The 14,478-nt window shown below is 42.3% G+C and overlaps 2 protein-coding genes across 3 annotated transcripts in view; one reads left to right on the top strand and one right to left on the bottom strand.

The window, feature by feature from the left end:
- TFB1M (transcription factor B1, mitochondrial) overlaps window positions 1–14,478 on the bottom strand; it is a 64,746-nt gene that overhangs the window by 20,050 nt on the left and 30,218 nt on the right. The window contains exon 5 of one of the 2 annotated variants that reach the window (XM_003404263.4): window positions 14,067–14,186. The exons of the other annotated variant lie outside the window; for it this stretch is intronic. Coding sequence (XP_003404311.1) covers window positions 14,067–14,186 — 120 coding nt within the window. The remainder of the gene's footprint in view (window positions 1–14,066; window positions 14,187–14,478) is intronic. 2 annotated transcript variants of the gene reach the window in all.
- CLDN20 (claudin 20) lies at window positions 2,026–2,983 on the top strand. Its single transcript, XM_064292601.1, has one exon. It carries the CDS (start codon window positions 2,061–2,063, stop codon window positions 2,721–2,723), a length of 663 nt encoding a protein of 220 aa, XP_064148671.1. The 5' UTR covers window positions 2,026–2,060; the 3' UTR covers window positions 2,724–2,983.

Here is a 14,478-nt window from a genome sequence, read left to right on the forward strand (position 1 = left end):
TGAATTGATATTACTCTGGGTATTTAACAAAAGCCAGAAAGCCCTTGCCTGGTGGGTCACCTGAAGCTAAGCCGCTTGCCCTATGAACACCCTGCAGAGTTGACTTCTGGTTTGCGTTTTCTCCTGGTGAGTAAGGAATGGCGAAGGACTGGGGCCGTCTGCCTCCAGATGCGCGTTTCCCCAGCCCTGTGTGGCTCCCCATGGGAAGCACCCAGGGGAAGGTCTCCCCAGGAGGCACTGGGCTCAGAGGAGAAAAGATGCAGGATGCAGTGAGGTAGGAAGAGGTGGAAAGCTCTAGACACCCTGTTGCTGCAGACTGGTGGGACACTGGGTGATTTACTGTCTCAACACCCTAACCTGAAAAATAATGACGTGCAAGGTTTCTATCAAAGGTTTCCTTCAGCTCTAAGATTTCATGAAAATAAATTAAATCAGCCTAAAGAAAGGAAGAGAAAAAAGTTCCAATTCATTAAATATCAACTGTCACATAATATCAAGCAAATAAATAAAAACATGAATAATAACATCAACTATAATTTATTGACTGCTTTCTGTGGGTTAGATACTGTTCTGAGCCCTTTTAGGTGTACGACTATTTAATCCTCTGACACAGGTGCTTTACACTCCTCATCTTACCGAAGTAAATACGGGGGTGCAGGGAGGCGGGGTAAAGCCCAGACCTGACTCAGGCATTTTAGATTCAGGGCCCATCTGCCTTTTGTGAAATATCTATGTATCGTGACATAGTCACTCTAGCAGGTCAACCAAAAATTAACTCAGAGCTACAAAAAAGCCAGTATTGCAGTATTTCAGAAACAATTATATTTCTCTGAAATAAGGCAGTACGTATCGCCAGATGGAATAGGTGAAGTTGCTTCTTAAGACCTAGCCAAGCCACAGAGAAGTGCTACCTTTTCCCTCATCTTAAAGAAATAAAAGAAGGCATGAAATTATTTTTGTTATTTTTTCATATACAACTATGTGGTTCTTTCTGGTATATATTTTTGAGTTTCGATGTTGGGTCTAAACCTCTGAATCTTTCCGAGAAGTCACATTGGTGACTTCATTTGCGTCAGGGAATAATTCTGGTCCCAGATGGAAAGGATCTCATGGTTTCCTAAGCCAAAGACAGTGGCCTGATTACTGCAGCCTTGTACCTGAGTGAAGCAAGTCCTGGCCTAGGTCAGTTGGCGGATTGATGTTAACTGGAAATTAGGGACAAATCAACCCAGTGACTTCCACCCCTCCCCTGTCTTCCTTAAATAATTCACCTGGGTCATGTGCCTGGCACATGGTAGGTGCTTAATCAATACATGTATTAAAACCATTTTCTGAATACTTAAAACTCTTCTAATTTACATTTCTAAATTATTTTTCAAAGAGGGAGGTTGAAACTATTCTAATTACTTATAAAAACCAAAAAACCAAACCTGTTGTGGTACAGTCGATTCCAACTCACAGAGACCCTATATGACAGAGTAGAACTGCCCCATAGAGTTTCCAAAGAGCAGTTGGTGGATTTGAACTGCTGACCTTCTGGTTAGCGGCAAAGCTCTTAACTACTATGCCCCCAGGGCTCTAAATTACCTGTAAACCAAAATACCAAACCTCTTGCCATTAAGTTGAGAATAATTAAAAACAGAATAATTTCTAGGATTCTTAGATCCTACGGCTGGAATCTGACGTTTCTAAATCTCCTAACAAGGTACCCGGCAGCTTTAGAGATGACTCTGGCACGCTTTACGTTTTAAAGAGAATAAAGCGGCCAGCTCTCTTCTTTGCACCGGGTCAAGCAAGGTCCGTCCACGATCCCCCAGGAGCACAGGGCCTGGGGTCTGAGCGCCTGGCGGGGCTGTGCTCCCAGCCTGCAGGGCCCTGGCTCACTGTGACAGCCCGTGCTCTTGGCTCCTACAGCTCCTGGAAGTCTCTGGGCGCACTCATTCTTTCTTTCCCTCAACCCTGATTCTGCCTTCTTTCCCCAGCCTTTGTCACTTTGATCTGCACTGCATTCTGACCGGGAGCCATCATAAGTAAGCACCAGAATTTTCTGGGGCCACACCATGGCCTCGGCAGGACTCCAGCTCTTTGCTTTCGGCATGGCCTTATCCGGGGTCTCTGGGGTACTCACTGCCACTCTGCTGCCCAACTGGAAGATGCACGTGGACAGGGGCTCCAGCATCATCACGGCCACCGTGCAGCTACAGGGGCTGTGGATGGACTGCACGTGGTACAGCACCGGCATGTTCAGCTGCACCCTCAAGTACTCCATCCTGACCCTCCCGAGCCATGTGCAAGCGGCCCGGGCCACCATGGTGCTGGCGTGCATCCTGTCGGCTTTGGGGATCTGCACTTCCACAGTAGGGATGACATGCACTCGCTTAGGAGGAGACATAAAAACCAAAAGTCGCGCTTCTCTTGCTGGCGGCATCTGCTTCCTGTCTGCGGGGATCTCTGGCCTGATACCCACCGTGTGGTACACCAAGGAGATCATTGCGGACTTCGTGGACCCCACGGTGCCTGAGAGCAACAAACACGAGCCAGGAGGGGCGGTCTATGTGGGCTTCATTTCGGCAGTGCTGCTGTGTATCTCCGGCATGATTTTCTGCACTTCCTGTGTACAAAACAGCCCACAAGCTTGGCGCTACCCACCCCAGCAGCAGAGCAGTATCTCCCCGCCACAGCTAGAGACTAATTCAGCATATAGCCTGAAGGATTATGTGTAGGTAACTATACTGAATGAAGACTTGGGGTGCCGGCTCTGATTTTTTATTTTATTCAATGAAGACTTGGGGTGCCCGCTCTGATTTTTTATTTTATTGTAGATGAAAAACAAACAAATGAAAACTATGCTTAACTCTCTCTACAGTGTGTAAAATACTTTAAAAACCACAAAGTAGTTTAAAATGCCAACAAAACTATCATGTACAATTATAACTATATCTGTCTTAAAATTTCTTTATTTTTCCATTACCGTTTTCAAGTTTTGTTTACCTTAAAGGTTTATAATTGAAACAGACTTTGTATTAGTAATAATTACCAGCCTTTTTTTTTTTTCTTTTTAAGATAATCTATTAACGCATCTTCCAAATTGGTACTTAACTGGACTTTGTAAGAGGACTAAACTGCCAAGTGTCTAAAGTACCTTGCTCTGGTGTTCATCAAGAACAGCATTTGCTTTTGCTCTCGGGTTGGCAAACACTGTATGTCTTGGTCATCTAGTGCTGCTATAACAGAAATACCACAAGTAGGTGGCTTTAACAAACAGAAATTTATCATCTCACAGCTTAGGAGGCTAGAAGTCCAAATTCAGGGTACCAGCTCTAGGGTAAGGCTTTCCCTCTCTGTTGGCTCTGGAGGAAGGTCCTTGTCTCTTTTCAACATCTGTGGGCCTGGTGTTCCTTGGAGATCTCTGTGTGTCTTGGCAACAACCTTCCCCTGGTTCTAGGAGGTTCTCAGTGCAGAGACCCTGGGTCCAAAGGACATGCTCTGCTCCCATCACTTCTTTCTTCATGGTAGAGAGGTCCCTCTCCTCTCTTCTTGCTTCTCTCTCCTTTTATCTCTTGTAAGATAAGAGGTCTGACTCAAGCATGGGTGTGACTTGAGTAAGGCAGTGACTTGACTCAAGACAAACCCCACATTAATCCTGGCTTGGTGACATATAGAGGTTTAGGATTCACAACACATAAAATGGAGGATAATTATACAACACCACAAAATGGAAGTCAATTACATTAGGCAGATGATTATATCAGTACATGGCTGCCAAGCTACTGAGAACTATGGCCCAGCCAAGCTGACACATATTTTGGGGGACACAATTCATTCCATAATACCGTAGTAACTGGTTTTGTTTAAGGCCACGTTGTATGAGAGTACATTAGGGACAGAAGAGCTGTCCGCCCCACTCAGATGTTGCCAAAACCATCCACCCCAAGTCCTCACCTACTATAACCTGCCTGTCTCTCATCTTAAAAAATGATTTGTAAGCACACACATTTGTAAGCACCAACAATACTACATTCAAACAAAGATTAGGTAGAAATGGAAAAGAAATGGGCAAATGCTACCACAGCTAAGGAAAACCAAACCAAACATAAACTACATTCTCTAGGGCTCTGAAAGCATGAAGTACAGTTAAGCGACGATAATACAAGTTTGTTTGTCTGAAGATGCCCAAGAAGCCCCTCTTCTGCTTCTAGCAAAAGGATTCTGCAGACTAAGCTCATTTCTTCTACAATATTTTGGGTTTCTCCCCATTTCATTTAATCTCCCATTCATCTGGATAGCAAAGTTTACCTTTGTCATTTTTTTTCTCAAATTTGATTCAAGTTAACAAGGACATTGTTGTTCTCTTACAGATGAACTGCTTCATTTAGTTAATAATGGAGGTAAAAATCTTTTTAAAAGTATAAAGGGTGCTTTGAAAAATGTAAGTTAAATTATCTTAAAATATGTAGCTTAAATATTTTAACAAGAAAATAAACATCAGCTTTTTAAGGTGCAAAGGAAACATTGCACGCTTTTGTGTCTAATATTTACTAATTCAAGCTCAGTCACTGTTCGCAACATAATGGCAAAGGGGGAAAATAAAAAAAGAACAGTGCTTTGTAAATTAATCAACTCTGGAAGTGGGACAAATATGTTTTATGTGGGTAAATCATTTTCATTTGTGTACAGAGAGTTGAGATCCAAATATTTCATACCTATTTCACTTGGTAAATAGCATTCTCTTCTGCAACAATGCCATTAGCTATTAATGGGAAAAGCTGAAATGGAATGTTATTATCACATATGGAAGCCAGGAAGGGGATCAGTTAAATGGACATTTACATGATTGGTCAAAGTATGAATTCTTTTTGAGTGGCCACAATATTTTTTCCTAAACAAATGTCTCACTAAAATGAACTCTGATGAAAATAACGCTGATGCGATAGGGCTGCTTTGCCATCTATAAGGTTCTCTCACTCTCTTAGTGTGACGGGACTTATATTATATGCAGTCTATGTAGCCAATAGTCCTATATTTAAAGTTCACATTACATGTGCAGAGGACAGTATTCTAGAAAACAAAAAATAATTTTTATTTAATGCTAGAATATTTTCTTCCTAATGGATACAGGAATGTTTTAAATTCTCAGGAAAGCAGCTGTTTCCTATAAAATAATGGCATAATGCTATCCAGACCGGAAACAGCATGATTCACCCCATTGCATTCCTCCACCCTAATCCTCCCAGGCCCACCCCCCTGCCTGCTCAAGCTCCTATGCATCCCTCAGAGACCCTCAGGGCTAAAACGGCACCTCTTTTGTGAGCTCAACCCTGCCTCCCCGAAGAGAACTCTCTATTTAACAAAATTATTGGTTTATACGGTCTTCAGCTGGACTGGGGAACAGTCTCATTTTCATCGTTGTATTCTCAATGACTTGTCACTGTAAGTGCTTATGATGATACTGGTCCTGATTGCCATCCTTTGCACGTACAGCCTCATTTAAAGGTCATAACAATACTAGGAGGTGAGTACTGTTCTTGGGTGCTTACAGGGAACTGAGGCAGAGACAGGGTAAGTAAGTTACCTAACTTGCCCAGGTCACACAGCCAGTCAGGTAGGATTCAACCTGAGGACACTTGGCTTCACAGTCAATCCACCTGGGTGCCAGTCCTGGCCTGGGTCACTGTCATGGGTGGATTATCCAGTGTATATCTTGCTTACCAGGTCAGCTGTAGGAAACTGTTCATTATAGGTTCCTAAGTAGGCACAAGTAAGCCTGTGCTTACCTTGCTTACTGTGCCATCCATCCCTGTCAGGGGTTGAAAATTTGAGAAGAAGCTTTGATTCTGTAGGAAGGTGCTGTGGGGATGGGAGAGAGACAGATGGCAGCCATACCTCGAAGCAGAGACTTTGATGTGGTGAGAAACTGTGGAACTGTTTACTACGGGTGATCTGCTAAGCAAAGTAAGCACCACGCTTACCTCGCCTGTTGGGCAATCCACTTCTGGTCACTGTGAAACCAGACATACATTACTTAATCTCTCTAAGCCTTGCTAATGTGAAAACGAGGATAAAAACAGCACCTATTCATAGCTGCTGGGAGGACTGAATGAGGTAATACACACAAAGCAGCTGGCACGTGGTAAATGTGTAATGAATGCTGTCTAACGGTTCGTAGTCTAACCCAGGGGACTGCAATTGGGGACAATGTCTGGTGACATTTTTGGTTGTCATGACTGGGGGTGTGGGATGCTACTGGCATTTAGTGGGTAGAGGCCATGGATGCTGCTAAATATCCTACAATGCACAGGACAGGCCCTACAAAGGTGTCAATAGTGCTGAGGTTAAGTAACCATGGTCTGATCTACCTGAATATACTTAAACATTCATTTTTCTTTGATTAAAAAATTACCAAAACGAAAATCAAAAGGACATCCACACACACACACACACACACAGTATTTATCATAGAATATGTTGTTGTAGGTGCTGTTGCGTCAGTTCTGACTCACAGTGACCCTACGTACAACAGAACGAAACGCTGCCTAGCCTCGCGCCATCCTCATGCTTGCTGTTATGCTTGAGCCCATCGCTGCAGCCACTGTGTCAATCCATTTCATTGAAGATATTCCTCTTTTTTGATGTCCCTTTACCAAACATGATGTCCTTCTCCAAGGACTGCTCCCTCCTGATAACATGTTCAAAGTTTGTGAATCAATCTCTCACCACCCTTGCCTCTAAGGAGCATTCTGGCTGTACTTCTTCCAAGACAGATTTGTTCGTTCTTTTGGCAGTCCATGGTGTATTCAATATTCTTTGCCAACACCATAACTCAAAGGCATTAATTCTTCTTCCGTCTTCCTTATTCATTGCCCAGCTTTCACATGCACACAAGGTGATTAAAAACACCATGGCTTGAGTCAGGCGCACCAGTGACTTCTTTACTTTTTAACACTTTAAAGAGGTCTTTGGCAGCAGATTTGCCCAATGCAATTTCTGCCAGAATTACTACATCATGGAATATATCATTTGGTAATTCTGGTAAAAATGATGAAGACTTTAATTAAGACAGGAGAAGGTGTTAAGAATGGGATGGATTTGAGAGAAATGTAGGTGGTGCCTGAAGTTGGTTACTAGTGACTAGCTCTACAGTAAAGGTAAGGGGCTTAAGATGACCTCTAGGTTTAGGCTTGAATGACTTGGCAGATGAAGATGCCATTAATAAGTAGATTGAATACATAGAGAAGAACAGGCCTGGGGGAGACAGAAATAAGTTCAGCTTTGGACATGCATTTAACATTTTCTTCATTACGGTTGTTATATATCCCTATATTTTTAGCTACACTACGTTAGCGTGAGTCAGAATTGACTCGACAGCAACAGGTTTGGTTTATTTTTATTTTCTTGTATACCTCTTCATTACCTCCAACAACTTTTTGTTTCATGGCCCTTTATCCATATATAAGGAGCCTGGTGGTACAGTGGTTAAGGTGCTCAACTGCTAACCAAAAAGTTGGCCGTTCAAAACCACAAGCAGCTCTGCAGGAGAAAGATGTGGCAGTGTGCTTCCATAGAGATTTATAATCTTGGAAACCCTACGTGTTTGCTATGAGTTGGAATTGACTCGATGGTAGTGGGTTTTTTGGTTTGGGTATACATATATAAAAGTGTCATCTGCAAAAATGAAATTTTGTTTCTTCCTTCTCTGGATTTATACTATTTATTTTATTCTTGAGCAGTTATGGTAAGGATAGCTAGTATTAGACTGTAAGAGGAAATACTCTTGTCTCTCTTTAACACTTATTTTACCCTGATTTTCAAGGCAGGTGACTCCGGTACTTCTCAATTATGGGTTTTACTTTACATATTTTCATTTTAGGCTCATTCACTTCAAGAAGAATTTGAGGCAACTGACAATAAAATTGCAGGTATAATGAGTATCAAATCAGTGATAAAGGTGAAAGGCTAACGTTACAAAGAAGAGAAAAAAAAATGCTCTTAAATAATCTTGGCTGTAGGATGCTAATATCCTATGGTACTGAGTTCAGAACTTCCAAGCAACCAAGGCAGAGAAGACCACACAAGGTACGTTATAGTCTAGTGTACCGGTAGGAACCTACGGTAGATGCTGGCAGTGTCCTGACCAAGCTCCTCCCACTGAGCCAATGTAGCCAGCCCCCAGCTGCTGTGTTGGGTGCTAATGGCCCACATACCTGGAATTTTCTCCACTCACAGACCTGAAGCTGCCTCAGCTCCCAGGCCTGGAGCTGCCTTGGCTCATACACCTGGAGCTGCCTTACTGTGAGGTTGTGCCCCACCGCTCTCCAGAAGGCAGCCAGCAGCCACAGACTGACACACAGGACTGACTACAGCAGGCCAGCCCCCTGCCTTGAGGTAGGACTGCTCTGTGGGGCCATATGTGCTCCGGAGCTCCCCTTTTCTCTCCCTCAACTTCCCCATGGAACCAGGCCGAGCCAGTCTCCAGGTGGAATTACACCCTGCTCAGCTTTCCTCTCCTGCTCTATTCTGCCTCCCTCACTCCCCTTCTCCTGAGAGCACCCCCTAATCAACCACTTTCCCCAAAATCCTTCCCAATATTATTCTAGGAAACCCTGCCTAGCACAGAAGAATATTCGTTACACAGGAAAAGATTAGTCTTCTGACCTCTGTCCCAAGAATCCTCAAATACAAGGTAGTATACAGTGGAGCCCTGGTGGCACAGTGGTTAAGACTAGCAGTTCGAATCCACGAACCACCCCGTTGGAAACCCTATGGGGTAGTTCTGCTCTGTCCTATAGGGTCACTATGAGTCATGGCAACTAGGTAGGGTGGTATACAACAGAAAAAAAAAAAAAAACAAAACCCATTGCTGTCGAGTCAATTCTGACTCATAGCGACCCTATAGGACAGGGTAGAACTGCCCCATAGGGTTTCCAAGGAACGTGTGGTGGATTTGAACTGCTGCCCTTTTGGTTAGGAGCCGAAGCTCTTAACCACTATACCACCAGGTTTTCCATACAACAGAAATAGCATCCTCAATATCAAGTTTCAAAAAATACAAAGGCCTGAGAAATGGCTGTTTGGGATGTGGACCCTGTGCCATAAGCTCAAGAACACTTCAGACAGAAGCTGTAGACAAGTGGGGCTCCTGTACCTCAAACGTTAGATGTGGCTGTCTCAAGCACCCAGCTTTTCTTAATAATGCACCATGGGTGCGTGTCATCATTTACCTAAAATTTTACTGACGCTATGTATGCTTTAAATCAGTACCATGTTTGGAAATAAATTGTCCCATACACCATACTTCTAAGTAGACAAAATTAGATGTTAACTGTGTATGTCTCAGAAGTTACAACCCATACTACTATGTCAGGATGTAACAACTCGGTCCATAAATATTTGTCTGTAATCATAATAATGGAAATCCTGGTGACGTAGTGGTTAAGAGCTACAGCTGCTAACCAAAAGGTTGGCAGTTTGAATCTATCAGGTGCTCCCTGGAAGCCCTATGGGGCAGTTCTATTCTGTTCTATATGGTCACTATGAATCAGAATCAACTCGATGGTTATAGGTTGGGTTGGGTTGGGTTTTACTCATAATAACAACCACCTTTCGCTGACTGCCTCCGTGTGCCAGACACTCATGTTAGACACTTCACATAGATTATTTCTACTCCTCATGACAATCCTTCAAAGGTGGAATCGCTGCCCGAATCTGGGCTGTGTTAAAACCGTGGCTTAGTAATCTGATGGAGTTTTCATCACCAGGAATGCTGCAATTCCAATAGGTCTGGCTTAACTTCACAGCCCATGCTTTTTTCACCAAGCATGCTTGCTCTGGCAGTATAAGTTAAGTCTTGTGGATTACAAACACAAAACACAACACAAATCTCCTGTTACAATTCTCACATTCTACCTCAGTAATTTCTTCTACTTGGTCAGAGTACAGGATGGTAGTCAGACTGAAAACGTGTCTGTTCCTTGGGAGGGATGTTAGCTTAAGGCACCCACGGCTACCAGTTATAAAAGATAAAACAATTTCGAGGGAATATCTAAGGAGCCCTGGTGGTACAGTGGTTATGCACTCGGCTGCTCACTGTAAAGTTGGTGGTTCGAACCCACCAGCCACACCAAGGGAGAAAGATGTGGCAGTCTGCTTCCGTAAAGATTTACAGCCTTAGAAACCCTACGGGCAATTCTACTCTGTCCTATAGGGTCACTATGAGTCTAAATTGACTCGATGGCAGTGGGTTGGTTTTTTTTAAATCTAAGAAGCTCACGATTTCTCAAACTTGAGTAATGTGCAGACTAGCTGGGAAAAAAAAATTAATTCTGGAGCCCAAGAAATATGTGGATTTTCAGGGGCCTACACATGCCAGCTTGAGAAACATAAGAAATGAAAGTTTCCTCCCTCATGGAAACATTTTTTCATTATGAATTTGCACTGCAAAAGAGGTCTTCTGTCGTATAATTGGTGAAATCATTTTATTAACAGCGAAATGAAAACACAAAATTTAAGAAACCGAGAGGCTGTAACTGCCAATCTTTTGGTTAGCAGCCGAGCACTTTAACCACTGAGCCACCAGGGCTCCTTGTCTTTTCTGTAGATAGAAAAGAATTTTGGGTTCCAAGTTTGGGGACTGAACTACAGAAATTAATGGGAGTGAAGAATTCGGCAAGAATCTAGTTCTGAGTCAGAACAGGATTATAACAGCTCCATGGAGGGAAGGCTTCTGCTGATAAAGCTTGAATAAGTGAGTTTATCAAATGACCCATCAACAGAAGGGACTGCATATTGTTTTCTTCTTTTTTTTACATATATATTTTTTTTAATTGTACTTTAGATGAAGGTTTACAGGACAAACTAGTTTCTCATCAAATAGTACACACATTGTTCTATGACACTAGTTAACAAGTGCATGACATGTCAACACTTTCCCTTCTCAACCCTGGGTTCCCTATGACCAGCTGTCCTATTCCCTCCTGCGCCTTCCAGTCCCTGCCCCAGGGCTGGTACGCCCCTTTAGTCTTCTTTTGTTCTGTGGGCCTGCTCAGTCTTTGGCTGAAAGGTGAACCTCAGGAGTGACCTTATTACCGAGGTGAAAGGGTGTCCGGGGGCCATACTCTCAGGGTTTCTCCAGTCTCTGTCAGGCCAGCAAGTCTGGTCTTTCTTTTTGAGTTAGAATGAAGTGACTACAGATTCTAGCAAGAAAACTCTGAAAATGGTTATAAATAAGACCTTCTTAATCACAAAAGAAACTCTCCATATCTTATTCTTGGGAGTTTTGAATTTTAGTAAATTCCTTCTGCTCATCTATAGAAAAGCAATCTCCCTCTCTCAATTCCTGGGGCAATCTGCCGAGACTTCTATTTCAGCCCTCAGCATAGCTGACTTTGTGTTGTGGGTATCTGTGTCTGTGATGTTCTCTTGTGCTCAGAAGGATTCAGCTGGAGGGACAGCCTTGTAGTGTTATTGTAGCACCCTGTAAAAACTTCCCCCATCCCTACTAAAGAAAATGATTTTCAAAACCTTTGCTCAGTATAACTATCAATCAAATATTTCTAGCTTCCCTCAGAGTATTCCTAATCTGCTTGAATACGGTAAAAATACTTCAGAGCAGCAGAGAAAAGCAAAATTCCTTTACAGCTGAAATTTAATCATTTGGTTTACTGTTTGCCTTAGTCATAACACACTCTCTCCTCCTTAACTGCTGTCCTATATACAAAGACACCAACTGCACTTAAGCAGGTGTTATTTACAATGTGGTGAAAAGTATGCAGAGAAAACTGTTAAAAGTAAGTTTAATTTGCCAAAAAACAAATATCCCTGAATGAATAAAACGAGAATCAAAGGCATAGCTAGCTTTTTTCAAAATAAATATTTTCTTGAAGACTTAATCCCTGAGGAAAAAAAATTTTAATTAACTATGTGTCCAAAAAAACCCCAGTGCCATCAAGTCAATTCCGACTTATAGCGACCCTAAAGGACAGAGCAGAACTGCCCCATAGAGTTTCTAAGGAGCGAGTGGCGGATTCAAACTGCCAACCCTTTGGTTAGCAGTCTTAACACTTAAGCACTACGCCACCAGGGTTTCCACTATACCTTCCCTTAAATAAAAGATAAAGTTGATAATAACCTCTAAAAAAATAATCTCTAAGCACCATCAAGTACTCTCAACTAGACAACTAAATGAGAAACTTCCCACTAAAAATATTCTAACATCCACCCTAAGAAAGCCTTAGTACAATTTAGATAGCCTGGAGACTGTATGATGGTAATGAAAACAAACACAAAAACCTGTTGCCATCAAGTTGATTCTGATTCGTGGCAACAGCCATGATTATAAAAGCCTATAAGTAAAGATCGTGTTTCTGATATAACTAGGGCTTACACTATTCAAAATGTCATATGCCCACACATACGTTACAAGAAGGAATGCTACGTGGCCACTTGGTTTTCTTCATGACAGTGAACATCCACTCTAAGACGGAAAGTCCCTGGAAGTACAAGTGTGCTAAATTAGATGATGCCATAGAAGCTATTTCCAGCCATCAAATGTCTAGGATCTCGTTGTCTTAGAAGTCATTTTCTAGGTCTCCGAAACCTTGAGATGCTGAAAGGAAGTGGGACTTGATAGTGTGTTCCCTGGGCTTGATTGAGAAAAAGCTGAGAACCGAGCCTGTCGTACAAGTGGAGGATGGACTGAATGCCTGCACTCACCTGAAACTGTGGCCAAGAAAGTGGCAAGGTGGCAGCAAAGAACACAGAGGCAGCCCGGACCATGCTTCAAGATACACATGCAGCTCCGACAGTATTGATCAGGGCCCCTCATTCTAAATCTATAAACCACTATGTAGCCTATACACCACTTGAATTATTTTAATTGCAAATAGTCAATTCTCTTCTACTTCATCTAAGTGGTGTTCTCGGCTCCACCTTTTACACTGTCATTGCCAAGAAAGTGCTACTGAATCATATCTAACTTAAGCTCACACAAGATGGACAAAAAATGACAACAGACTCACTGAAAAAGAAAAAAAGAATGAAAGTGCTGTGCGTATTTTCTGGCACAATTCAATATAAATATTTCACACTATCTACTTTTTTTTTTTTAAATGAAGGTCAAATGATGTAAGAGAAACCCTGCAAACTCTTTATATTTGAGAGTTCTATCAACCAATGAGAAATTTCTATTCCTCAAAATTTCTGTATCTCTGTGCCCCTAGCCCTGGGCTTTTCAGACAGTAGGTGCTCGTATACGTTTAATGGAGAAATGAATGAGTTTTTATAATTCATGTTTTACGGTGACTCACCGAGCAGTAGTTTCACTAAAACGGACACTGCTTTTTTATTTCTAGCAGAGAAACTTTCTGTAATCAGCACTTACTCTTTGGTAATTAGCATCTAATAGTCAAAGGCTATGTTAATATTTTTCCACACATGATTTATCACAAATAACAGTGTCAAACCCTGGAAGCCCTGGTGGCGTAGTGGTTAAGAGCTTAGGCTGCTAACCAAAATGTTGGCAGTTCGAATCCACCAGGCGCTCCTTGGAAATCCTACGGGACAGTTCTACTCTGTCCTATAGGGTTGCTATGAGTTGGAATCGACTTGACAGCAGCAGGTATGTAACAATGCCAAAACATGGTCTCTCAAAAAAGTGGGGGGAAAAATTCAAGATAAATAAATACTGTTTGACGTAACTTTAGTTAGACTTCTCTATCAGAAATCACACACAAGAAAACTGATTTCTTTTCCCAAGGGTATAACTTGTCTTCCATTCTGGGACACTTTGAAGAAGAAAAGGGGATAATAAAAATAACAGTACTGCCAGGACAACAAACATAAACAGATACTTGGACACTCCATCAAAGGGGGAAAAATTAGAACAAGAACTATTCACGCTGCCATTTTGTATGGTTCATAGTCAGGAGAGGTAAAGAAAGTGTTAGGGTATGGTATGCATATAAGTAAAGATTTGATCCTACAGATAAGTTCCTAAGAGGCATACTTAAGGAAATAAAGATTACAATTAAAAACCTAATTTTGGTATATTAAAACCAAAAAGCAAATCTCACCTCTGGTTTGGGGATGAACGCTTGACCTGGAATTGTAAAGACGTGGTCAACGCTGCAGAGGTACTGGGCCATGACGGACAGCCGACTACGCTGTTTGCTTCCCGTGCTGGCTGTAAGTCTCTAGGGAAGAACAACAAGGGGTTTCAGCAAGTAGCTCATCCAGCCGGACCACATGGAATGGAGCCAACATTCCATTATCTGTGAAAGCTGGGTGGATTTTTTGAGGCAAATTTGAAAAGCATAGGCTATCTTCCACATGCCAGGGAGCCGCCATGGGGAACATTTTCCTCCAACATCAACTGAGGTACAATTACAAAGTGTGAATTATACCATATATAATGCACTGAAAATATCAGCTCTGCGGACTTCCCTCACTGGCTGTTGGGGATTTCCAAAGCCCTGGTATACTCTG

The sequence above is a fragment of the Loxodonta africana genome, chromosome 1 (assembly GCF_030014295.1).
Source record: "Loxodonta africana isolate mLoxAfr1 chromosome 1, mLoxAfr1.hap2, whole genome shotgun sequence".
Classification (NCBI taxonomy): domain Eukaryota; kingdom Metazoa; phylum Chordata; class Mammalia; order Proboscidea; family Elephantidae; genus Loxodonta; species Loxodonta africana.

Excerpts from the sequence above, each read along its gene's own strand:
- CLDN20 (XM_064292601.1), top strand. The coding sequence starts at position 2,061 with ATGGCCTCGGCAGGACTCCAGCTCTTTGCTTTCGGCATGGCCTTATCC.